Source organism: Talpa occidentalis, unplaced genomic scaffold (assembly GCF_014898055.3).
Source record: "Talpa occidentalis isolate TD23 unplaced genomic scaffold, MPIMG_talOcc4v2.1, whole genome shotgun sequence".
NCBI lineage: Eukaryota > Metazoa > Chordata > Mammalia > Eulipotyphla > Talpidae > Talpa > Talpa occidentalis.
The window spans coordinates 59847766-59862248 of NW_026555331.1; the positions used below are offsets into that span (position 1 = coordinate 59847766).

At 38.8% G+C, this 14483-nt stretch overlaps 1 protein-coding gene across 17 annotated transcripts in view; it reads left to right on the forward strand.

Annotated features, from left to right (window-relative positions):
- ASPH (aspartate beta-hydroxylase) overlaps positions 1 to 14483 on the forward strand; it is a 196527-nt gene that overhangs the window by 164511 nt on the left and 17533 nt on the right. For all 17 annotated transcript variants that reach the window (XM_054692235.1, XM_054692242.1, XM_054692249.1 and 14 more), the window contains 3 exons: positions 6711 to 6846; positions 13315 to 13406; positions 13779 to 13912. In XM_054692235.1, coding sequence (XP_054548210.1) covers positions 6711 to 6846; positions 13315 to 13406; positions 13779 to 13912 — 362 coding nt within the window. The remainder of the gene's footprint in view (positions 1 to 6710; positions 6847 to 13314; positions 13407 to 13778; positions 13913 to 14483) is intronic.

Below are 14483 nucleotides of genomic sequence, written 5' to 3' on the forward strand. Positions count from 1 at the left end.
GCGAGAGTCCCACATGGCGCAACAGACCTCTCCTACCGCGCCCGCTGCTCCTCTCAGCAGTGTGTTTCGTCATTCTGTCTGTTCTGTTCCCCGCTCTGGCTCTGGTGAATTCTCTCACCCTCCCATGCTTCTGACTGTACCCAGTGCTTGTATAAATAAATAAATCTTTTTAAAAAATTAAAAAAGAATCAAAATAGTGTTAATGTACAAATAAAAAAAATGAGGGCGACAATAACAGAGGAACAGGTGTTTTGTTTGCTTGTTAAAAATTGGAAAAGAGATGTATCTGACTTGGCAGGTACAAGAAAGCTGAAATGAAAATAAATGGTAGCAGAGGGCCCTTGAAAGAGGAGGAATACAAGGCGCCTGGTATACTGCATCAACTGGAGGAACTGCATGGTCTCAAAAAATAGGCCTGTATGCTGATTTCTAGGATACATAGTGAGCAAACTGGCCTGGTTATGCACCCTATAGTGCGGCCTGCCTATCCATCATTTACAGGCCCTGCCCCTTTGCACAAAGCTTTCCAGTCATCACCTCGGTTTTATAGGGCTAATAGCAGAGAAACACCAAACCTGGTGAGACCCTTCAAGATGACAGAAGATGAGCAAAACAAACTAAAAGAATGCTATAGTTTGGTGGTAACACAAAATCCAGGGAACAAATTCCAACTTAAATAATAAAAGATAGTGTATTCATAAAAAAAAGAGTAAGATACAATATAAAGAAATGATCAAAGATGTAGACAAGGCTCTCTAAAATCTAAAAAAATGTAGTTTGCAGAAATAAGAATTTAATAGTAATGTGGCAAGCATAATCAAGGAATCCTCCAGAAGAAAAACAAAAAATTAAAGATAGAAAATAGAAAAGTTAGGAAATTAGAGGCTCATTTTAACATGTTCAACCTTCAAACAAAAGAAGATACAAAAAGAATGGGGGTTGGGGGAGGAATGGGAAGATAGCATTAACAAAATACTAGAAGATGATCCAGAATTGAAAAGTATGAGTTTCCACATTAACGAGAACATGGAGTATCCCGCACTTAACACTAAGGTATGTTGCCAAAGGATATCAGGAGACCAGAAATAAAGAGAAGCTCTTAAAATCCTCATCATTATTATTGCCACATACACACATACATATATATGCACACATATATATGCATGTATGTATGTATAAGACAAGTACTTTTAGCACATATCTTTTTAGAGACTTTTAAGGGAAGTAGTAGTATTTTACTCTTTTTATAAAGGAGAAAACTTCACCACAGAGTGGTTCAATAACTTTACAGATATCACACAGCTAATAAGTGGCAGGGTCAGAATTTACACCCCTCACGACTATACTGACTTTAATAAAATTCCTAGAGGATGAAAAACAAAGTAATCTAGAAGGCATCAGATTTCCCAACAGCATCACTGCAAGTTTATCATGCAAAATAGCAGCACAATCTAAATTCTAAGGAAAAATGATTTACTACCTAAACCTCTATACACAGTCTTCATTAAAGTATAAGGGTCCCTTCAGGTATACTCAAAAACTCATTTTAACCTGTGTCGTGTCCTTTCTCTGAAACAACTAGAATCTAATAATTGGCAAGCCTGGTATCAGGCAGGGGCCAAGGGAAATTCCATGATGACCATTGTGTAGCCAACCCAGCAGCAACTACCCAGAGAGAAAAAGAAAGGGATAGCTTATGTTTGGGGCATATGGTGGAAAAAGTGCTCTTTCAGAGCTATAAAGAAGAAAGAGTGATTCATGCATTAAAATTATGCCAAAAAGAATTTTTAAAAGTACTATGTGTGAAATGAAGTATATAATTACAGTGTGGCTCAGGTGTGAGTGATACCGCATTATCCTATTATAAACCCAAATGTGAATTTATTCAGATACGTGAAAGACTTGTGAGATTAACTGTTTTGTGAGATGGAGAACAGAAAAAGTTATTGTCAAAGTGTTACCTTTTTACCTTTGTCGATAGAAAGATGAGTGATAATTTTAGATTTAATAAATTAAGAAATAACTATAAATGTTTTATTTAGAATATGTAAATTGGTATATATCAGAAGTTTAAAAGAATATCTGGGGGTTGGACTTAGGACTTAGAAAGAGTTAAATAAGAGACAGCTGCTCTGGTTATAAGACCTGTAGTAAGTGTATATTTTTGGTTAAATGAAAATATTAAGGGAAGTTAAATAAGAATGTTTGGCTATAGCTTGCTTCTCTAAAGATTTTCTGCAAATTTGTTTTAGGAGAAGACTTTAAAAACAGGACATCTCATTTAATGGTGAAGAGGAGTGCGCATACTATCTGGGAGGGGGTCCATTGCCTGGAAGCGAATATAAATTAAAGAGAACTGAATGTGCGGGCCTCCCTGGTGCTGCAAGGGGTTAAGTCTCAGCACTCTGAAGCTATCTGCAGCCACTGCAGCATGAGTTTGATCCCCAGGCTGGCCAGGGAGCTACCCACACGGTGCAGCAGACCTCTCCCGACTCACCCACTGCTCTCCTCAGCAGTGTATTTGAATATACTGTGGGATTAAAACTGGGAAGGCCATTCATAAGTAACTAGAGTGTCAAGTGCAACTGAGTTTAACTCAGAAGGTAGTTGTCAATGATGGATTTATGAAGACGTACGGCATTTGTAAAAAACAATCACATCTCAGTTTTCTAAAGTCTGTGTAGCCACAAGAAGAAACGTGAACTAGAGACCGTTTTCTGGGCAATCAGTTCAATTCCCAACCTATCAGTTTTCTTTTCAGTTGTGAAATGCAGGAATTTGGGAAATAATATTTCAGATAAGTCCTTTAAAAATGTAGGCATGGCTTGCTCTGTGTGAACCTTCTAGTTCCTACTGGAATTTCCTTTAAAAATGGAATTCTTTGCCATCTCAGACAACTGAGTCATATTATTACAGAAGAAAATCACATTATTTCCCATTCTCTCTCTCTCTCTCTCTCTCTCTCTCTCTCTCTCTTTCTCCCCCTCCCTCCCTCCCTCCTCCCCATAGCCTGACTAATTCAGCTAGTCTTTAATCTTCTATAAACATGTGAATTTTATTCATTGTAGTACCTTGCTTGTCCTTAAAAACAATATTTCTAGGTCTCATCCCAGTTTTCTTCTTCAGGCCCATAAAAGAGACCCTGCTATGCTGTGTCTTTCTAAAGTTGAAAAACACCTCCACGTGCAGTCATGACTGTGCTAGAAAGAATGTTTACACATAGACCTTGTTTGCCTCTGGCTTTGTGATATTTGTTATGTCACCAGGTTTAATGGCTGTGATCGCTTGCTTAGCCCACTTTTCCCAGTTGTTAGGAAGGTGAACTCGCTTTGAGACACTCACAGTGCCAGTGCCAGTGCCAAGGTACCCCCAAAGACCTTCAAGTACCTCCCGGTGCCAGCATAGCCTGACCTGTTCTCCCACAGGTGCTGGAGTGGGGACATGGCAGAGCCAACTCTTGCCCTGGCCTGGAAGATGTTAGGCTTATTAACCACCAAGAGTGATTCTGTCCGCCATGAAGTGGAAAAGTTTTCACTAGATTAGTAGTATGGCTTGTTCCTGTTGTAAAATTCTATGACAAAGTATCAAACTCGAAAATGTTTGTTTTGTGATGAAAATAAACCAGACTTCTAAGTATTGAGCAAGCCTGTGGCATGCGGTACAGGTGTTTCCAGCTGGGCCTGAGGAGATCCCGCTGGACCATTTTGCTCCTTTTGCGCCAGTCGGCCACCTGACATCTGTGTGCCATGTAAGACAAGAGGAAGTGAAAAGTGTTTTTGAAAAGTCATTTCTACTCATGGAAAAGTACCTCAACAATTCCCAGGGGACTGTTGAGGATAGGAGGTAAAGGGGAGGCAGGGATGTCACCATTTCACATAAAAGAAACAGCATGCTCTCAAGTAAAAGGTAAAAAAAAATTGTATTTAGTGACGCAATCACTTAAGCATTTCCCCTAGGGCTTGTACCCTATTTTAGTAAAAAAAGATCAGCTCTTTCCATTGATGTACCTAAAATCGGCTTTCAAAAGAAAGAAAAGAAACTTCTAAAATACCAGGAGGGGAGAGGAGGAGAGCGTGTCTGTGTAAGACACCGATAACCTCATCTGGAAAGTAATTTCATGTGTCGGAGAGGTAATTTTCCCCTTGTCTTTGTGGCACTTTAACAAGAATATAACAGATTTATCTAGCTACTTGAACAAGTTACAATAACCACAGGGAGTGTTGGCAATTTAGGTGCATTTGAGAGATGGTGAATATCTGGGATTCATTTTTTTCTTTCCGGTAATCTCAGGATTCTTGACAGAACCATCTTATTTTCTGACTTCAGGGACCTGCCCACGTGAGGCCTTTTGAGTATCTCTTTATTCAAATGCAGTTAGATTTGCTATTTACAAATTATCCACTTGGGATGAAGTCATATCATAAATGTTGGTGGATAGATGACCAGCACCGGCAGGAAGCGGGGAGGGTATAGGGGCAGCCATGGATTTTGGCATGCTGCACTAGGCAGATTTCATAGAAACAGAAAAACAAAATTAGTCAATTGGTATACATACTATTGCAAATAAATATAATTTCCTTAAGAAATTGTAACTGGAATTATCACATGACCCAACAGTCCCACTCTGGGTATGTGTGTAAAGGAAATAAGAGCAGCACATTGAAGCGATTTCTACAAACCTATTTTCACTGCAGCATTATTCACAATATCCAAGCTATGGACGCACGTAAGTGTCCATCAGTTAGTGAATGGGTAAAGAAGACGTGTGTGTATGTATGACATGTACCCTTCAGTCAGGAGAAAAGAGGAAATCCCACCATTGCAACAAAGTGGATAGACTTTGAGGGCATTATACTAAATGAAATGAGTCAGGCAGAGAAAGAAAAGGACTGCAGGATGTCACTTACATGTCGAATTAAAGCAAAATGTTAAATGAATAGAAACAGTGTAAAAGTGGCTGCCAGAGCCTAGGGGGGTGGGCGAGATAGAAGAGGCTGGTGAAAAGCTACTTTCAGCTATAAAATGAATAAAGTCTGGGGATCTAATGTAAAACATGGTGACTACAATTAATAACACTATCATATAATTGAAATTTGCTAATAAAGTAAAATGTAATTGTTCACACACACACAGAAAGATAAATATGTGAAGTGATGAGTGTGTTAATTAACCGGATGGGAGGAGTCTTTTTGCAGTGTATATGTGTATCAAATCACCGCAATATACACTTTAAATATCTTACCATTTAATATGTAACTACATCTCAGTAAAGCTGAAACTAGAGAAAAAAATAGACCAATAAAGGGGGAATGAATATAAAATCATTATGTAACCTTAAAATCTATAGCCCTAGGATATTTTAATAAACAATTTGCTTTCACACAGTATAAAAAACGTCCTTAGGTCTGACTGCAGTTGGCTTCTGGTTTCACACAGATCTCTGAGGTATTTGTCTTTCCTGGAGCTTCTGCCTATGCAGTTGCCTGACTTCTTGCTTTTCCTGCCTTGAATCATGAATTCATAAAGCATGAGTTGGTAAAATCACTACACATTATCTTGTGCTTTGTTCTATCCAATAATTGGTCTTTCGGGCTTCACTTGACTAATTCAAAAGCTAGAGAATTGTGTTTTACAAGGCACCTCAATCCATTTTGAGGCAACACTAATTGTTTTCATTTTTTGTGTCAGAATCTTTCTCTTTGTAACTTATTAGTTCTAGGTCCTTGCTCTTGAGCCCCATTCTTATTGAAATCATCTATTGTGTTCCTCCCTATCCACGCACCATATACTCAGCTATTCTATCCACTTGTTATTTAACACAAAAATGTTTAAAATTATTAACATTTCAAAATCTTGTTTCATCTCTACGGTGTCTTTTTCATACAGGAAAACAGTTTTTGTTCTTTTCTCCTGATAGAAGTTCTTTTAGGTTTGCTACTCCAAGGTCTAACCTGCCTGTCTACCAGCTCTGCCCCACCTCACTCTGCCCCCACACTGTAATCAGCATCACAGTGTGATCTTGACAATTACCTGGAAGGCCTCTGGATGTACCAGTCTTGCCACCACTCCAAGCTCCACTGGTTGTAAACCTGTTTTCTGACAGGAGCTAAAGCAATCTCACAAATGAGAAGTCAAGGAATATTTTTGTTTGGCTGAATTCTAAACACTAGGGCATTTATTTGCTTTGTTCTGCTATTACTTTTATAATACATCCATGCTCCAATGACCACCTTTCCAATGTCTTCGAAAGTTTAATTAATATTTACCCTGCTGAATGGCATCTTTATGAGGACCTCTATTGAAAGGTGAAATTAATTTGGTGATTTGTATTCTAGTCTGGATGTTCAGTTGTCCCATGATGCTCAATGTAGTGCATTGATGTGATATGATCAGCAAGATCTATATGCTTGTTAGGTTATGGTCTTTAAAAAAGAAATAACCTTTAGCCAAATCTAAAAACAAATGGTGGAGGGGATTATTCTCTGAGGTTCCTAGGAATTATGCCCCAAAGGCATTATTTTCTGAAAATTAATATTAGGCTGTTTTTCCTTTATACTCTTCACAAGAGTTCGCAGAGAAAATCGAGATGAGCAATTTGGATGAGAACAAACATTTCATTACTTTATTAATCAAGCAAACAAAAAATTGAGAATATAAGGTGTTCTACCAAGAATATTTTCATCCCAGTAAAATCAAGATCTTCCCTCTAGTCCTTAGAAAGAAATTGGAAGTTAATCCGCGATGAAGGTCTTGCAGTCATGGATAAAGCCCAAGGCCTCTTCCTGCCTGAAGATGAGAACCTGAGAGAGAAGGGCGATTGGAGCCAGTTTACTCTATGGCAGCAAGGTGAGCTCCTGACTCCAGATGGTTCTCTACAACCTGACAGAAACTGGCCATGAATCTTCTGGTGATATTCCCCAAAGCCCAGATTCCCTCACTTTAAGGGAAAGTGCCCAGAAACCCTAGATTATCAAAAATCCATTCATTTTTTAAAAAACCTACTTATGAACACTTCGGTATGTGTATATTTAGATGTGTGTGTGTATACTTAAACATGTATTTGGATAAACATATATAAATAGGGTTTGATTTCCCTGGTCTTGCCTGTTAAGCAGTGTGTTACAAATGACACTCTTCTAGGGCCTCCCCGGTGGCGCAGCGGTTAAGTGCTGGGTTGCGAAGCTGCCCGCAGCCTCTGCAGCGCCAGTTTAATGCCTGACTGCTGGGCGAGGGTCCCACATGGCACGCAGACCTCTCCTGCCACCCGCTGCTTCCCTCAGCAGTGTACTTCGTCACTCTGCCTGTTCTACTCTCCACTCTGGCTCTGGTGAATTCTCTCACCCTCCCGTGCCTCTGACTGTACCCAGTGCTTGTATTAATAAATAAATCTTTAAAAAAAAAACCCACACAACAAATGACACTCTTCTATACTGAGAAGTTCACCGTGTGCTTATCAGTGTCTTAGAAAAGAGAGTCCCTGAGCCTCATTCACTCCTGGAAAATGCAGGTGACATTGCATGCCAAGATGATATCACCATAGAAGATTGTTAGAGATGATAAAACAAGACAACGGGGGCCTCCATGGTAAATGAGGTAACAATGTACAAGGGGTTAAAATGCAGCACTATGAAGTAATCCGTAGCCACTGCAGCACAAGTTCAATCCCTAGCCAGGGAGCTACACACATGGCACAGCAGACCTCTCCTGTCTCACCTGCTGCTTCCCTCAGCAGTGTATTTCAGAAAATCTGCCTGTTCTGTTCCCCACTCTGTCCCTGGTGAATCCTCTCACCCCCCGCATCTCTGGCCTGCACCATAGCTCTTGTATACATAAATAAATAAATCTTAAAAAATAAAACAAGACAACAGTAACTGTTGTCTGAGCTCTTCAAGAATAAGAAGTGGTTTATATTCAACCTAATATCCTTTGAGCTGAACCCAGCCTGGGCACACAGATGTGAGTTAATAGTCAGTCTATCCTTAACATGAGGACCATTGCATTTTATCTGAAAGTCTCTTTCCAGTGATCTTGAAAAATCAGGTTAACCTGGCTAACAAGAGCTACATAAAAGTAAATCTATTTTGAGAACTAAACAGATGTGCTGCACATCTTTACCTACACAAAATAAATTGAGAGGAGAATAAGCAGTTGGTTTACATTAAAGGACAAGAAAGCACGGTTTATCTCAATGATGCTTTCAGAATGGCTTGCATGTAAGAGAGGAAACTAGTTCCGTAATATTTTCAAGGAAACTTCAGGAGAGAAATCATGTCATCTCAAGTGACTGTCAGATTTTCACCAACAAAATTTTTGTAATGTAGCTATAAGGTCAACAGGTGAACAACTTGCTAATTTTATCTGTTGGCATCTCACTAAAATGAGTCAAGTCTGTTGGCCTTAAGTGTTCAGCACTTCATCTGATGCCTCCATTCCTCCGCTGTGAAACAAGACACAACTAGCACCTCCTTAAACAGGTGTGTGGGCATCAGATGAATCATTCTAGGATGCCCAGCGTCATGGCCCATTGTGAGCACCAGGAGACTGTTATTGGATTCCTGCCCCCTCACAATCATGTGTGACTAGTAAAAAGTACCAGTGGCAATCAGGAATGTTGGGCATCTATTATATAGCTTCCCCCTCTCCCAAGGACCAGAAACGATGAGTGTAAAGGACTGGTTGCTTTCTAGTCCAGTCCTGACCAGGGGGCAATCACTTGGATATTGACCCATTCATTACTTATCTTTCAATTAAGTTATACCTGCTCTTCCAGTGACACGTGCTCAGCCCTCACTACTGCAGCCTTGGGAAATCCAGCCACCTCTGCTTGCTCCTTAAGCCATCAGACTTCATTTAAACACTGCACATAGCACAGAACCCAGAATTGGGGACTCTTGCCAAGCCATCCCCATATTCTGCATATGGGCAGACAGGGAAAGTAGTACTGGAAAATGCTTTAGGATGAGTTATACAGGAATTTATTTGTTCAAACTGTTATTTATCATTCATTTCATTTGGAGTACTGTATTAGTGACTAAAATTAGCAACTAAGATTTTAGTCAATTGAAAGGTAAAAAGATAACCTAGAAAAAGCTAATATACATGTGGAGGTTGTTTGCTAAAGTATTGTGGTCCAGAGATACTATGAGTAGGAGTCATAGCAAAGGTGAGCTTCTGGAAGCCATGCATTCTGCAGCTGGGGGATGGCAGCTGCTGGCACTTGTTCTGTAGTGCAGCCTACCTCTCATGTGTTCCCTGGTGATGCCCAGCTGGTGGGTGCCCGGGGACAGTTTGACCCTGCACAAGGAGATATTAGCAGCACAATTAAAGATCAAAAAATTGTGGGTGAGCTTCCTAACCCGAAGAACAAGAAAATATAAAGGCAGCAACAGAAAGAACAGCAACATCTTTCTTGCAGACTGAACAGAAATGTTTTCTGAAAACAAATATATTGAATGAATTGAAAAAATGCCAATAAATAGAAAACTCAGACAAAACCAAAATCAAGTAATAGTTGACTTGATTTCACTTAACAATGTGTGGTAGTGGTTGTTCTGTAAACTTTTTTATTGAGCATTTTAGCAAAGATTTGAAAGATGATTTGCTCTGCAGTCTTAAAGGACAGGGATACAATAGTAGTAAACAGTTGTGAAAGTTTAATGTTAACTACCAGTGTTTACTTTCCGGTCATTTCCTTCACTTGAGAGGTGTTTTGACCATTCAGATTGTGGAGGATGAAAGAAACTGTGTGTTCCTGGAGACTCCATTTCTGTGTGGAATGGAGAAGTCTTTTGTAGAGTTAACAGTTAAAACTGAAGAGAACAATACCCAAATAATGTTTGTCTTTCCTCTTGTAAGAGTTAATCTGGTATTTTGTGACTAATCCCAGAAGTCCAAAGTACTTGATGTTTTATATACTATCAAGCTTCAAGTCATTGTCATCATTTGATAAGAATATTTTTGGTTGTTGTAGCCTACTTTGGCATTTTAGTAATTTCAGTACGAGTTTCTGTATCTCTTCAGTTGGTGTCCAATCAATGGCAGGAAATTCCTGCATCCGGAATTTTCAGAATTGATGTCATGTCCACTTCCATTTCTAGATTTGGGGTTTAAAAATTGTATCCATGGAAATATATTTCTGGAGAGAATGTTATCAAAGAATCTGTTAATATCCTCACTCAAATTTCCAGACTTTCTACCATTTGTACTGGTGGCAGCAAATGAAGAAACACTTCAGACATGTTGTTCCTTTAGCTATGTTACCACCACAAGCTCCGTTCGAGATTCATTGTGGTATCATTCCCACTGCCCCACCTACAAGCGGGACATTTTAGGGATTTCTTACTGATTGATACATGAAGGAAGCAGTTCATTGATGTCCTGGGTTTTGCAGTTAAGAGATGCCGCTTGTGTTTACCCAGGGATGACAGCCTGATTGCAAATGAACTTTTGAAAACTCATGATAGGAAGGTAAATATTGCAATCCTGTTTTCTAGAAGCATTGATTCCATGGTTAGTGCAACCATTGCTGACTGTCAGATCACTTTAAATGAACTATCAATAGTTGATGTTCTTAATGTGATTTTCATGACTAAAGAAAGGACCGTATCAGCTAGTTTTAACAATAAAAGGTAAAAACAGAAAAATCATTGTGAAACCCCTTCTAAAGAATCTAAAAATGCTGCTGCTGCTAACAGTCTGAATAAGCAATTCAGTGTACTGGATCGAATCATGGGAAGAGCGGGACTAAAGGAACTACATGCTGCTTGCCCTTCCCGGATTTGGTATTTTGTTAAAATGGATGTTTTTTTGGAAGAACTGCACTAATTAAAAAGAACTCTTGGATATAGCTGGGAATGATAGCAGTGGCTGTACAGTCAGGTTTTCTAAAGGAATTGGTTGGGTAACATCTAGGATAAAGTGAAACAAAGGTAATTCTTATTGCAAATGATGCAAATGAACAATTTATAGGTTATTCTTGTTATTGTGTCCTCTTCAGACACTTGGGCTAGAAGAATTTAATCAGTATATTGAGATGGAACCCGGCTGAATTTCTTCTAGAAATCTTGGTCATGATGACAAAGTTATTGGCAATCATGGAAAAGAAAATTTCCTTTCCTGGGTGAAAATATTGTCTCCTTTCTAAATTCCCTATCAGTTCAGGGAAAAGCAATCTTGACTTTACCCCATGGAATTGGTGAAAAACTAACTTTGTACCTCTCAGCAATAGAACTTGTAGGTTTAATAGCCTCTACTTTTTTTTGGAAACAGGCCATACAATTTGGATTTAGAATTCAAAAGTGGAAAAGAACGATGAAAAGGCATCTGATAAATGTGTCATTTCCTTAGAAAACCTTTCTCATGAGAAGGAGATTAAAACATGATTTGACCCTGCCCTGTGACATCATTTACTGAGTGATGATTATATTTAAAAAAAAAAAACCTCTACTGCTTTAAAAAATGAATAAAGTATTAAGTATTAATACTTTATGTATTTAATTTAGTATTTTAATATTTAAATTAAATATTTAAATTAATGTTTTAATTTAATTTTAAATATTTAATTTAATAATTTAGTATTTACTTTAAGTATTATTTAATTTAATAAAGTATTTAATACTTTATTAAATGAATAAAATATTTCATTTGATTGAGAATACCTGTAAGTTTCTTTTCTTACGAATTTCATTTCATTCTCGGTATATGATTATCTCGGTATATGATTATCTTATTGTGTTTGGCTTTAGATGTAGCATTCCCTTCTAGGAATTTTGACTAGGGAATTAAAATATTTCTATATTTAAAAAAAAATCCTTAAAAAAATGGAAGGGAATCAAAGCCAAGGACTGTGGACAATGCTTAGAAGCTCCAGAAGGAATGTAGCCTGTGACACTTTGATTTCAGCCCAGTGAGACTCAATTATCGAAATTGGTGCTGTATACATTCCTGAGCACAACTTCCCTAGGAAACAGTGATGTTCTAGATGATGAAGAAAATGCATAGTCCAGGAGGCCGTAAACTAGGTGCCAGAATATGTGTTCCTGACACAGTTACTCATACAAAAAAAAAGGAAAAAAAAAAAAAAAACTCTCAAAGACCTCTTCCCCGCTTCATTTAAAACCTATCCTTTATCAATATATGAAGGATGATCTGTACAGTGGGGGAAAAAAAAACACACTAAAATTCTAATTAAAAAAGAATGCATAGGTAACTCTTTAATGCAGTCCTAGAGAGATTTTCAGGTTAAAAAGATAAGCTGATTTCCTTCTTTAGAGGAGACCTTCATTAGAGATGTATTAATTTACTGTGATTGCTATAATAAATTACCACAAACATACTTGCTTAAATAACACAAATTTGTTATCTGTACAGTTCTAGAGGCCAGATGTCTACAGCGGGTCTCACTTTGGACTAAAATCAAAGTGTCATCAGACCACTATCCTTCTGGAGGCAGCTTCTAGGTGCTGTCCACATCCCTTGGCTGTGTTCCCCTTCCATTTTCAAAGCCAGCAATGGCTCGTCAAGTCTTTCTCGCTCTGTATCACCCTTTGTTCCCACTTCTGCTTTTTTCTTGCACATTTAAGGAGCCTGCGATTACACTGGACCCATCAGTTAATTTAGGATAATCTCCTAATTTAAAAAGTAGCTGAGGGCCTCCCTGGTGGTGCAAGAGGTTAAGATGCAGTCTGTGAAGCTGTCCACAGCCACTGCAGCACGAGTTTGATCCCTGACCAGAGAGTTACCCACATGGCTCGGCAGACATCTCCTGTCTCGCCCGCTGCTCCCCTCAGCAGTGTATTTCAGTCAATCTGCATGTTCTGTTCTGCACTCTGTCTCTGGTGAATCCTCTCACCCCCCTTTCACATCGCTGGCCTGTACCCCAGTTCTTGTATGCATAAATAAATCTTTAAAAAATAATAAGTAAAAATATAAAGTAGCTGATTACAAATCTCAATGTTATCTGAAACCTTAATTTCCCCTTACCATGTAATATAACTTCACAGCTTCCTGGGCTTAGGATGTAGACCTCTGGAAAGTGGCCATTATTCTCCTGCCACATGGGGGGAAATAAGTTTTCAGCAGGTACCTTGTGCATTCAGCATCCTTAGTCAAATAATTTAACACTATGTGCAGAATTCTTGTCCTTGCTCTGCCAGTCATTGTCTATTGAAGCAAGATGCTATATCTTCCTGTGTTTACTCAGCCTTCTCACTATGGAGTAGGGATGACAATCTAGGTTGTATATATGGTCTAAACGGGGTGATTTAAAGCTTTACCATGAATTGTTTCTAACAGTTTTATTGTTTATTGTTCTAGGAAGAAAAAATGAAAATGCCTGCAAACGAGCACCTAAAACCTGTTCTTTACTAGATAAATTCCCTGAGACAACAGGATGCAGAAGAGGACAGGTACCAAGAAGATTTTCAGGGCTGGGAAGAGCACAATTAGTTATTAGAATGAGATTAATGCTAACATTTATAAAGAAATGGTTATTTCCTTTGGCTCAGCAAATGTCTCTTTTTTTATCCCCTTTTTAATGAAACATAATTTCATGTGGCTGACGTCAGAATTGAGGGTGGAAAATGTTCAGTGTTTATCACTTGGTGGAAAATGGAAATCCTTATTTTTAGCTCCTTCACAAAGAAATAAGATGAATATAAATTCTGAGTCTTACCAAGACTCTAATCCAAATTGACAGTAATTTTGTATTGTCACTTTAATTTAGCAGTTACTCCACACCTTGATAAATGGATGAATGGTGTGTTATATTTTCTTTGCAGATCAAATATTCTGTCATGCATCCAGGAACTCACGTGTGGCCTCACACGGGGCCCACAAACTGCAGGCTCCGAATGCACCTGGGCTTAGTGATTCCCAAGGAAGGCTGCAAGATCCGCTGTGCCAACGAGACCAAGTATGTTTCCTCACCTCATTTTCTCTCTCATTCATCACCTCTGAGCATAGCTGTTCATTGCAACAAAGCTATGTTCAGTTGGATAATTTCTCTTCTGTTGTAGCTGAAGTAGACTGGGACAGGTGATACTCATCCGGACTTTAGTCTTTGTCCCTCCTTTGTGCTTTCTGTTGGGATAATCCCCAATTCTAGGGTTGCCTTCCTTAATCATTTCTCCCCAGCCCGCTTTCATCAGATTGATGAGCCTTCTTGCTTCTCTTTCTGGACGAACAGACTTGCATTCAAAGTCAGCTAACTTTTGTTGAGTCTTGCACATATTACACATTGTGCTTATTGATTTATGACTTGAACTAGTCACACATACAAAGAGCTCCCTTTTCCTGAAGAAAACCCCAGGTGTTACCTACAGATTTGGCTCTAGAGAAATCAAAGTGGTAAAATGGAAGCTGGTTGCCTTTTTCAAATCCCAGCTCCACCAACTAGTCCTGTGTAACCTCGGCCAGTTGTTTAATCCCCGCAAGACACATCCTCCTTACTTAGGAAATGGGTAGTGATAACTACTTTGCAGGAT